Source organism: Panthera tigris, chromosome F3, assembly GCF_018350195.1.
Source record: "Panthera tigris isolate Pti1 chromosome F3, P.tigris_Pti1_mat1.1, whole genome shotgun sequence".
NCBI lineage: Eukaryota > Metazoa > Chordata > Mammalia > Carnivora > Felidae > Panthera > Panthera tigris.
The window spans coordinates 64,062,637-64,075,028 of NC_056678.1; the positions used below are offsets into that span (position 1 = coordinate 64,062,637).

Genomic DNA, 12,392 nt, shown 5'->3' on the forward strand with positions numbered 1-12,392 from the left:
GGTCTCAGCCGGCTCACCGTCTCTTCACAGTCACCAAAGAGAACCACGGGTCATCAGAGGAAGCAGCTTTTATTGATGAGTTATCTCCAGAGACCAAAAAGACTATGCACCCACTTTCCAGCCTGCTTCCCATCCTTCCTGGATCTCACATTGTTCCACCTGGGGAAGGGATATGAATTGCCTTGGTTTTCCAAAGCCCCCGTCCTTCCCCTCCCTGTGTAGCCTTAGAAATTCAGTGGCGATTGTGTTATTTTTTTCAGCAACGCCTGATGCGGCTACTTAGTAACAATTTATGGGTGGAGGGGCTTGGGGGGGAAGCAGGTGGATGAGTAGGAGTGAGGCACAGAAACAGGAACAGAACATAGCCCGTCAAAGGTCCCTCTGTCCTGCCTCAGTGGCTTGATCCTTCATTGGTTGCATTTCTCTTTATGCTGAATCACGCCCTTCTGAATCAGATCGGGGATTTCCACTGCCAGCCATGGACCCAGCTGCAACACAAGGGAGACCCTGTGAGATTACTACCACCGAGTCAGTGCCTCTTGTCCCATCAGAAGCTCCTTCCTAGACAGATTTTTATGAGCGTGCTCACGGAAAACACTGTTATTCCCTGTTTACTCTCAGTTACTTTTCTTACATTGCTCAGTGCCTAATTCCTCTCCCTCCCCTAATATGCCAAATATCCCAAACTTACCCCCAGAGCCATGAGATGAGCGAGTCCAAACTTGGGCACGTTCCTGGCCCACAAAGGCTTAAAGTGATCAGTCAGGCATATTTTGCCACCCCTATGAGAGGGACAGGAGGAAGAAGGTGTTGACATGCAAGGTTTACCACAAAGCATAGCAGCCTCTTGGAAGCACAAGATGATAGCCAGTGATCAGAATTAGGCACAAGGTTAGCTGAGTACTTTGCCCAGGTGCGGTAGAGGGGAGCGTGGAGGCCTTCTAGGCGCTAGGACAATTGTTGTCTCCCAGAGGTCTTCCCTAAGGCCTCTTAGACCTTTTCCCATCTCCTTTTGAGTCCTACCTGTACATCTTTGCTGTTTTTCCATCCAGTTCAGGGACTGCAATTTCTGGAGCAGTAGTGGGGTATGTGATAGGAATCTGGAGGAAATATAAGGCCTGAATGACACAAGCATCGGGATAGAAAGGAACTAATCTAATCACACGTATCTCTTGGTTGAACTGAAATGTGCGACAAACCCCCCAAGGAGCATGCCGACGCAGGGATGCTGGACATGGAGAGGAGTAGCTGTCCTCTCTGCTTGCTCCAATCCTTAGCGTTTCCCTCCCATTTTGAAAGTTTTCTCTGGTTCCTCCAAGAAAGGTTAGCTTGTTAACAGCCACCTAATCCCTCCCCTTCCACTAACTTCCGTATTTCCCATTCCATCAGACTTACGTCAAACTCAATGTCAAACTCATATTTGAGCAGGTCATGGATGTACCAGCATTTTCCAAACCACCTGTAACAAAGACCAAACCTCAGTCCAATCTGCCCATTCTTCTCATGCTCAAATAACATCTTCTTGGCTTAGGTGATCAGCCTGGGAGACTCATGGGATGGGAACTGGGGCACTCTGGACTGTGGGCGGGAGGCAGCTAACAGGAGGCAGGGAAGGCCTGGCAGTGGGCTCTGGGACATTAAAGTGCTCAAGCCACGTAAGATTCCCACCCCCCCAAACGACCAAGAGGGTCTGCCTACCGAGTCCCTTCCTTGTTGGACTCCAGTCGGAACCAATCATTGTCGGCATTCTTGTTGTTCTCCACGTACTAAAAGCAGAGAATGAGGTCTTTGAGGAGGGAGTTGAGACCAAGGGCAGTCCTCTTCCCTCAACAGAAAAGTGTGTGGTTACTTTCTTAGTGTGTACCCAACTTTTTTTTTTTTTTAAAGCTCATTTATTTTGAGAGAGCATGCACACAAGTGGGGGAGGAGGAGAGATAAAGGCAGAGAGAGAGAGAGAGAGAGAGAGAGAGAGAGAGAATCCCAAGCAGGCTCCTCGCCAACAGCGCAGAGCCTGACTCGGACTGCATCCCATGAATCATGAGATCGTGACCTGAGTCAGAAGCTTAACCAACTGAACCACCCAGGTGCCCCTGTAAGTTGAAACTTTTACTTTCCCTTCACAGGCACCTCCAACTCAGCATTTCCCCCTGGTCCTTCAGACCATTTCTTCACTGCACCAATTTCGATGACCGCATTCACTCAGTCATGCCAGCCAAACCCTGGGAATCATCCTTGACCTTCCCTCTCCTCTCCTCTCCCCAGATCTTCACGATGTCCTGCTGATTTTACCCTTTGAAGGTTCTTCAAATCTACCTCTTCTCTCTATCCTAACTATACCTATCCAGTTTAGATCATCACCTTTCTTTCGCCTGGATTAATGACAGCCTCCTAAATTTGCTTCCTCCCTTCAATCTCATCTCTTTCAATTCCATTTTCCTCTCCACTGCCATTGTGATTGACCTAACCCCAATCTGACCATGCTATCCCTCAGCTTAAAATACTGTAAAGGGTATCCCAGTGCCTACAACAGAAATTTCAAGAGCTCAAGCCGATCCCTCAAGCCTTGTCTACCATTCCCCGCCATACACTTGATGCTTTAGCAACTCTGAACTGCTTCCATTTCTGTTTCTTCATAGGCATCGTGCCCTTTCTAGCTTCTATGCTTTTGCTCATGCTGTTTCTTTTCCCGTCAACATCTTTCTCTTAGCCTCATGTTGATCAGATTATGGTTACCCTTTCAGGCTCAGCTCAAGCACTGCCTCTTCGAGGAAGCCCTCCCGGACAAGACCCAAGCTGGATTAGGTATCTCACCTTCTGCTCTCAAAACATCCTAGCAATCTTTCCCTCCCCCTCTCCCGCCCCTTAACGAATTGTAAGGATTTGTTTCTACCCATCTCAGCAGGCTCCGGCTTATTCGGCTTTGGATCCCGTTCCTAGGTGCTAGGTGTACAATAAATGTGGTGTTTTTTGTTGTTGTTGTTGTTGTTGTTGTTGTTGTTGTTGTTGTTAGCGAATAAAGTGCTGCTGCCCTTTGAAACAGAGGCCACGGCAAGGAAGACAAACTTTCTTCCTTTTCCACGAAGGGAGATGAGCCGGGAAGATAGCTCATTCCTGACTGTGAGCTTCACTCCTCAACTCTTGGCAACTAACGCCTGAATTTTCAGCCTTAGCCTGTGCCTCCCTCAGGAAGAGTGAAGGAAGGAGCAGAGCGACGAGCCAGGGACTTGGAGCCCCAGGAATCCCTTTTGACCGCCTCCCCTCCATCCAGGACAGCAAACACCTGGAGCCAGAGGGACACGTCACCTTCCGGGGAGGCGTATCCCTAAAACAACTGCTGCTTTGGCCCCGCCTGGGCTCCCAAACTGAGTTTCCTTTGCCCCCTCCCATACCCTCCTAAGCCCCCCAGCCCCACAATCGTCCAGTTTCTCTGAATTTGGGACTTCAACTTTATAACCGGAAGCGGCTTCCACACGGAGCGTATTCCCAAGGACACCCGATTACCCGCAACCCTTCGGCGACGCGGCCGGCCGCAGAAGCACAACTAACCCGGATAAGAGACTGATATTCCTCTTTGAGTCGCTGCACCCACAACTCACGATCTCGAGGTCCGGCGTTAGTCTTCAGCACCGGGATCTCAGACACCACACGCCGGGTAGCCTCGTCCGCCATCTTGGACGAGGGCGCCAGAGAAACGCGGAAGTGGTACTGCCTGCAGTTTACACTCAGGGGGCCGCCATCTTTACTGTGGGAAGATGGGCTGTTTGTTGGGCTGCCTTCGGGCTTCTTTGAGTGCGGTCTTTATTTTCTTGTAACGAAGACAAATTCGTCACCTGGTCACTTGCTTGTGGGTGCAACGGAAAAAAGAGAACGTAACGGATTGCTTCTTAATATGGTACCTATTATCTAAAAAACCCGCAGATTGCTCAAAGGGTGACTTCCGCTCATGCTCAGAGAAGGAGTTTCAGAAAACTCGGCCGCCTTCCCAAACTTGGGAGAGTTGTTAGAATTTGAGGCTGGTGTAGGCACTGTGCGGGGCACTGTCTTCCTGAAGCGCGCTGTTCACGTGTTTGGATAAGCTTCCTTAGCTTCCATGTAGTTCGGTTCAGGTAGCAGGGGCAAAGCAGGCATCCAACAGAAGGATATTGATCTCGTGATAATGATTGGAAACCATGGGGAATCAAAGTATACACACCCTCGGTCCTGAAGAATTAACACAATCGAATTAGAGAATTCTTAATAAGTTCCCAAGCAGTTTAAAGATCGCAGGAAAACTTGCCTTAGTCTAGCCTAGACATTTTTTAATCTGGATTTAAATCACCCAGGAAGGATTCTGGTGCATGGCACACAGTAGGTATGTGGTCATACTTTTGCAGAATTTTGTATCTTCCTGTTGGCTTTTCAACCCACACACAATTTTGGCTTTAATTTACATATCATGTTTACTCCCTTAATCAGCCTGTGGCAGTAACTTTGAATCAGATTCGTCAAATTCTATCGTCCATTTACAAAGCTATATCTTAATTATAAGCATGCTATATCTTCATTTCTAATGGCTGTAACTTCCAGTACAATGTTGAATAAAAGTTTTGAGGGCATACATCCCTGTCTTGTTGTGATTTTAGGAGGAAAAGCATTGGCTTTTTTCATTATGATGTTAGCTGTAAGCTCTTCATAGATGGCCCTTTATCAGGTTAAGAAAGTTCCCTTTTTATTGTGGTGTTGAGGGTTTTTTATCATGAATGGATGTTGGATTTTTTCCAACTGCTTTTTTTGTATGTGTTCATTAGGATGATAATGCGGTTTTTGTCTTTTATTAGCATGCCATATATTTCTTTCTTAAAAAAAAAAAATTACGTATTGGATAAAGCTAAGGCAAAGCCTTGCAATACCTTACTAGCAGCCTCTCTTCTCTGGGAAGTAAAGATCTATTCCCTTTTGGGTGTAGGCACTGTGGAGTGGTACAGATTACAGAGATTAGGAATGAGGCTTTGCAATTTAATTGTCATATGACTTTGGTGATGGGGTGAGGGGTCGATGGGGAAATGTAGGTTAAATGGTGCAAACTTTCTAAGAAAAAGAATAAATTCCAAGGATCTAATGTACAGCATGATAACTATAGTTGATGATATGGTGTTGTATATTTATTTGAAAGTTGTTGAGAGTAGATCCTAAGCATTCCCACTATACACACATACACACACACACAAAGAATTAACTATGTGAGTCAACTATGTGAAGCATGTGTTCATTATCTTGATCTTGGTAATCATTCCACAACGTATATGTATTTATAATCATCATGTGTACATGTTTATGATAGATATACATGCATGTATACCAAATCGTCACTTTAAATATATACAAAAATATTTGTTAGTTACTCCTCAATACAGTTGGGGGGAAAAGATTTTGGAGAGTAATTGTGCGAACAGTATTTTCTCACGTGCAAAAGGAGGATAGTGGGGTGCCTGGATGGCTCAGTTAAGCCTGCAACTCTTGATTTCAGCTCAGGTCACAACCTTGCAGTTTGTGAGATTGAGCCCTGCATCCCAGCTCCTGCTGAGAGGAGCCTGCTTGGGATTCTCTCTTTCCTCTCTCTGCCCCATTCTCAGTCTCTCAAACAAATAAACTGAAAAAAAAAAGTTTTATTGGTTGTTGTTGTTTTTACAGTTCTGTTGCTATGTTTTATTAAGTGTTTATTTATTTATTTTTGAGAGAGAAAGAGAGAGAGAGAGAGAGAGAGAGAGAGAGAGAGAGAAACACACACAAGCAGGGGAGGGGCAGAGAGAGAGACACAGAATTTGAAGCAGAGCCCGACAAGGGGCTCAAACTCATGAACTGTGAGATCATGACTTGAGCCACAGTCAGATGCTTAACCAACTGAGCCACCCAGGTGCCCCTGAAGAAAAAATGTTTTAAAAGGAGGATAGTAATGCTTATAGGGTTGTAACTATAAATGCAATGTCTCTTTATTCATTCATTCCTTCATTCATTCACTCACATAATAGGCTTTCAGGATGAAATTCAGATTAAATATATAGCAGTAATTTTCTTTTTTTTCTTTTTTTTAAAATTTTTTGTTTAACGTTTTTTATTTATTTTTGAGACAGAGAGAGACAGAGCATGAACGGGGGAGGGGCAGAGAGAGAGGGAGACACAGAATCGGAAGCAGGCTCCAGGCTCTGAGCCATCAGCCCAGAGCCTGATGCGGGGCTCAAACTCATGGACCGCGAGATTGTGACCTGAGCTGAAGTCGGACGCTTAACCGACTGCGCCACCCAGGCGCCCCTATAGCAGTAATTTTCAAACCTTCTGTAGTAGCAGAGCCAAATTTACAAACAAAATCTTAAGTTGGAATCTCAAAATACAAAAACGATCAATGCAGACCTGCCCTCTCTCAACTGCAGCCAGACCACTAGTCCTTAGAATACTTCCCCTATGTTAAGGACTCATCACACTTTGTTAATTGTTTAATTGTCTTAAAAGACTGGAAGTTCAAGGTAGGGACTGTGTGTCTATCTGGTTCATTGCTGTATTTCTAAAATGTAATAATGTACTGTAGTGCCTATCACAAAGTAGGTGCTCAGTCAGTATTTTTAAAAATAAATGAAAATCTGGGACATCTGGCTGGCTAAGTCAGAAGAGCATGTGACTCTTGATCTTGGGGTTATAAGTTTGAGTCCCATGTTGGGTGTAGAGATTTCTTTTTAAAAAAAAAATTTTTTTTTTAACATTGTATTTATTTTTGAGACAGGGAGAGACAGAGCATGAACGGGGGAGGGGCAGAGAGACAGGGAATCACAGACTGAAACAGGCTCCAGGCTCTGAGCCGTCAGCACAGAGCCCGACGCGGGGCTCGAACTCACTGACTATGAGATCATGACCTGAGCCGAAGTCGGCCGCTTAACCGACTGAGCCACCCAGGCGCCCCAAGATTTCTTAATAAATAAATATTTAAAAAATAAATAAAATGAATGAAAATCTTAGTGGGTAAGGTAAGCACTAAAAACCTGTCTTTTAAAATCTGAATCTTATTTTTGTTTAATTGTGTTGGAGAATTACCTTATTAGACCATTTAGTAAAAAGCAGAGTTCATAACGTGTATGAAAGTACAAAGAGCCATCCCTATGGGAGGCATAGTTGCAACTCTGTAGGGTATATTTACTTTTGTGAAATATTTATTTTTAAATTATGGACTTAAGCTCATTCTTGCTTTGTGTAATTCTGATAAGTGATGAGAAGCTAGGACCTAGAAAACTGAGAGAAGAGTATGCAGGCCTGAGCTTCTTTTTTCAAAGGAAGAACTCATTCATGAGCAAATGTTTATGGAGTCCCTATTACCTCCAGGCACTGGGAATACAGTCATGTACAAGGCAGGCAGAGTCCTTGTCCTCACGGAAATGACCCTAAAACAGCTATAAAAAAGGATTGATCAGGATTGATTGGATAATTCAAGTCTAGAAAATTCACTGATGCGAGACCTTTCTTTTGATGGGATAGTACAGTTGGGTATATAGGGGAGGCCCTGAAAGTAGTTGAAAGTCCCATTGTCAGCCATCGTAGGAAAAGGTAGCTCCTGGACGGAAGGAGAAATAGACCACAGATTAGAGAAGAAATTGAAAGTTTTCCCTGCTCTGGTCTTTATGGGGTTGGTCCAGACTCCAATATGCTGGAAGACACCTCAAAATGGTGAAGGGATTGCTGGCTCTATTAGAGGGAGGGAGCCACCCTACAGAGGATACGTGCAGATGGGCAGCCAATTTTGGAGATTTTTCTGTTATTGCCTAGCAAAGAATTATCATAAATTATAACATTGTCTCCGTTATGCCCTGGGAAAAATCGGGTCCGCACTTAGAAGCACTTGGTAAAGAGAACCATAACAACTAACGTTTATATAGTGCTTACTGTGTGCTAGGCAGTGTCCTAAGCATTTTGCAAAATCAACTCCCTTACATCTGGCCACAACCTCAAGGCAGGTACTCTCATTGTCCTCATTTACATTTGAAGAAAGTGAGGCACAGTCAGCCTCCATGAAAGAAAGCCCTGGGGTGCCTGGGTGGCTCAGTCAGTCCTACTCTTAATTTCAGCTCAGGTCATGATCTCACGATTTGTAAGATCGAGCCCCGAGTTAGGCTTTGGGCTGACAGTGCAGAGCCTGCTTGGAGTTCTCTCTCTCTTCTCTCTCTCTCTCTCTCTCTCTCTGCCCCTACCCCCACTTGCACATGCAAGCACGGCAGAACTGCAGGAACACGTATGTGACAACCAACCTCTTCCCTGGAATGGGCTGACGTGCGCGTGGGCCCCCCTGAGGTGCTCATAGGAACTTGGGAACTGTGGACTCTGAGTTTCACTGTTAATGTGACTTCCCTTCTACCTACCAGCTGGGAAGATCTGGGGGTGCCAGAGGATTTGGTTAACAGAGATGAAAAGACCTCTTTTCATTGGGGAGGAGGAACTAATACGCAGACAATTACCATCAAAAAAAAATTCCCCAGGTGTACGAAGTACTGTCTGAGCGACAATGCCTGAGAGAACAGGGTAAGGCTGATGGCCTTTGAACCCCAACTCTTAGGATGAATCCCCTGGACGTGCAGGCGAGGAGAGAGCAGGGGAGGTAAGGCGTTCTAGGCAGACCGAGAGCACAGGTAAGGCAGGAAGCCATGAGGAAAGATCATTATTTATCATGGAAGGGGGAGAATGCTCGTAGGAACCATTAATTAATTCTATGCGATATGCTATATGAAAATAGTTATGAGACAAACATCAGAACACAAAATTTTATATACCTGGAGTTCAAAAATATTTTCTTTTGAATAGCTAATCCATGCACCTGCTCAGAATTCAAAAGGTGCAAAAGGATGTAGAGTCAAACGTTAAGTCTCCCTCTTACCTCATTCCTTGGCAGCTTAGGTCCCTTCTCTAGGGGCCCTCTCCTCCAGCTAGTTATATATATATTATTATTATATATTATAATATTATAATAATATATAATATAGTAATATATCATAATATACAATTATTATTAATATAATGCATATACAACTATTTTTCTCATTTTCTCATTTTTCTTTTCCTTCTCTCTCCCCCTCTTCTTCTTTAGGAAGTACCTCCCAATGTAGGGATTTGCCATAACTTCTCCAACCAGACCCTCATGGAGAGATATTTAGATTGTGTTCAGTTTTTTTGCTGTCGCAAACAGTGCTGCAGTAAATAGCCTGGTCTATCCACCATTTTGTACATGTGCAATAAATACTCATATATGGAACTGCTGTCTCCAAAGATGTGTGCATTTTAAGTGTTGCTAAATATTGCCAAATTACCGTCCAGAAAGAGTAAAGCAATTTGTAGTACCGTTAGCAATAAATGAAACAACAAGGTCTCCCCCCGCCCCCCTCCCCCAAACAGGTCATGGTTAACAAAAGAGCTGTTTTTGCTAATTCCGTGATTGAAATGGAATCTCAGAACAATTTTAATGTCCATCTACCTCTTTTATGAAGAGTGAGGCTGATTTTTTTTTTCTTTTTTTTTAAGTAAGCTCTGTGTCCAATGTGGGGCTTGAACTCAGGATCTTGAGATCAAGGGTCACATGCTCTGTCAACTGAGCCAGCCAGGCGCCCTTAGCTAAATGTCTTCTGATAAGCTTAGCGTTCATTTGTATTTCCTTTCTCGTTTTCTGTGAATCCTTATAGCCTTTGCCTCTTTTAAATGACCATTCATTTTTTTCGTAGTGATTTATGTGAAGGCTTATTGTTTTCTTTCTTTCCTTTTTTGTATGAAAGCAATTAGACATTTGTGATGAGTTATAAATAATTTTCCCAGTTTACTGTCAGTCTTTGCTGTTCTTAACAGCATTTTTAACCATTTAGAAAATGTTCATGCACGAGGTGGAGCGTACCAGTCTTTTTGCTTACATGGCTTCTGGTATGTCGCTACAACAGTCTAGATTATTTTATAAAAACAACACCCAGGGTGGGAATGCAAGCTGGTGTAGCCACTCTGGAAAACAGTATGGAGGTTCCTCAAAAAACCAAATAGAACTAACCTACGACCCAGCCATTGCACTACTAGGTATTTATCCAAGGATACAGGTGTGCTGTTTCAAAGGGACACATGCACCCCCATGTTTATAGCAGCACTATTGACAATAGCCAAAGGATGGAAAGAACCCAAATGTCCATCGATGGATGAATGGATAAAGGAGATGTGGTATATCTATACAATGGAGTATTACTCGGCCGTCAAAAAGAACAAAATCTTGCCATTTGCAACTATGTGGATGGAACTGGAGGGTATTATGCTAAGCGAAATTAGTCAGAGAAAGACAAATATCCTATGACTTCACTCATATGAGGACTTTAAGAGACACAACAGACGAACATAAGGGAAGGGAAACAAAAATAATCTAAAAACAGGGAGGGGGACAAAACAGAAGAGACTCATAAATATGGAGAACAAACTGAGGGTTACGGGAGGGGTTGGGGGAGGGGGGATGGGCTAAATGGGGAAGCGGCACTAAGGAATCTACTCCTGAAATCATTGTTGCACTATACGCTAACTAATTTGGATGTAAATTTTAAAAAATAAAAAATTAAATTAAAAAAATATATGTATGCAAAAAACCCCACAAAAAACAAAAAACCAGGGCACCCGGCTGGCTCAGTCTACAGAGCGCGCAAGTCTTGATCTCAGGGTCGTGAGTTCAACCCCACGCTGGGTGTAGAGCTTACTTAAAAAACAACAAAAAGATTATCCTGTGTTTTCCTCTACTACTCTCTTTCCTAACGTGAAAATGGCTTTGTTTGTTGTAGCTTATTTAAACAATATAGAAAAGTGAAATCAATTCAAAATCCTACCCCAGGAGATTAAAAACTTCTATTATTTTGAGTATATGTCCTTCCCGACATTCTGCACGCACACTTTCTTTCTTCTACTTTCTTTGGGTTTAATTTACTTCTAGGTTTTTGAGATAACACGAGGCTCACCCATCGTCAGCTTTTCTTTTTTCCTAATATATGCATTGAGTATACATTTCCTTGGTAAAGCATAGCTTCAGCCCCATCCTGTAAATTTTGGCATGTACTATTTTTATTATCATTCAGTTCAAATTCTCCTCTAACTCCAATTATAATTGGGTGTTTTTTCCCAAGATTTTATTTTTGTTCATTTATTTATTTTGAGACAGAGACAGACAGAGAGTGCAGGGGAGGGGCAGAGAGAGAGGGAGAGAGAATCCCAAGCAGGCTCCGGGCCGTCAGCGAACAGCCCGATGGAGCTCAATGCCAAGAACCGTGAGATCAACACCCGAGCTGAGATGAAAAGTCGGATGCTTAACCGAGGCTATTTCCTAATTTGTAAAGCAGAATTTGTAGTTACCTTGTCACAGATTTCTAGCTTACCTGCAATGATAGCAAGAAACATGCTTTGTATACGTTCAATCCATTGAAATTTGTTCTACCGCACAATACTGTCGTTCTTTTAAATGTTCCAACTGCAGGGCACCTGGGTGGCTCAGTCAGTTGAGCATCTGACTTCAGCTCACATCACGATCTCATGTGTGACTTCGGCTCAGGTCATGATCTCACAGCTGTTGAGTTCAAGCCCGGCATCGGGCTCACCGTTGTCAGCACGGAGCCTGCTTCTGCTCCTCTGTCCCCTGTTCTCTCTCTGCCCCGCCCCTGCTTATGCTCTCTCTCTCTCTCTCTCCCCCAAATAGACATTAAAAATAACAGTAATAAAATGTTCCAGTGTGCTTGAAAATAATTTGTAGTTTGCAGTCGTTAGGTATAGTGGACTATACGTGCTTGCCGAATTCCATTTGATCCTCATATTATTTAAGTTTTTTTCTACCTTACTGATTTTTTTTTTGGGGGGGGGTCTACTGATTCTGAAAGAGATACTCTCTATCAGTTTAGCCTTGCTGTTTACAGTGAGGTGTGTTCAGTCTCCTCTTATGACTGTAAATTCGTCTATTTTTTCCTTATAGCTCTGTTGCTGTACGTAATTTGAGACTGTTGTTAAATATATACAAATTTACAGCTTCCTGGTAAGTTGCAGTGATTGATATGAAGTGCCCTTCTTTATTTCTAGTAATGCTTTTTGCCTTGAAGTCTACTATATCTACTTTACATAATTTTCTTTTTGGTTTATGTTTGCGTGGTATGCCTTTTTCCGTTCTTTTACATTCAGCATTGTTGTGCCCTTAAGTTTAGATAGCTTCTAGTATTTTACATTAATTATGATTGGATATTCATCTACACGGGATTGATTTGGATGAAGGGTATGCGGTATGGACCCAACATTTTCCCCCTGGGTGTTGATTCAGTTGCACCAACACCACTCATTAAATAATGCATATTCTTGGGGCGCCTGGATGTCTCAGTTGGTGAAGCGTC

General features: G+C 43.3%; 1 protein-coding gene and 1 long non-coding RNA gene across 3 annotated transcripts; one reads left to right on the forward strand and one right to left on the reverse strand.

The window, feature by feature from the left end:
- Positions 1-50: 50 nt before the first annotated feature.
- UFC1 (ubiquitin-fold modifier conjugating enzyme 1) lies at positions 51-3,773 on the reverse strand. 2 transcript variants are annotated; one of them, XM_007093008.3, is made up of 6 exons: positions 3,547-3,773; positions 1,699-1,766; positions 1,396-1,459; positions 1,024-1,100; positions 692-782; positions 51-488 (listed from the first exon to the last, which is right to left on the reverse strand). In XM_007093008.3, exons 1-6 carry the CDS (start codon positions 3,667-3,669, stop codon positions 408-410), a joined length of 504 nt encoding a protein of 167 aa, XP_007093070.1. In that variant the 5' UTR covers positions 3,670-3,773; the 3' UTR covers positions 51-407. The 2 variants fall into 2 exon arrangements, with proteins under 2 accessions (XP_007093070.1, XP_042831764.1); XM_042975830.1 differs by lacking the exon at positions 3,547-3,773 and adding an exon at positions 2,891-3,345.
- Positions 3,774-3,816: 43 nt separating this feature from the next.
- On the forward strand, positions 3,817-9,858 carry LOC122235788. Its single transcript, XR_006213829.1, has 2 exons — positions 3,817-3,892; positions 9,101-9,858. It is a non-coding gene; the product is annotated as an uncharacterized LOC122235788 (long non-coding RNA).
- Positions 9,859-12,392: the final 2,534 nt, after the last annotated feature.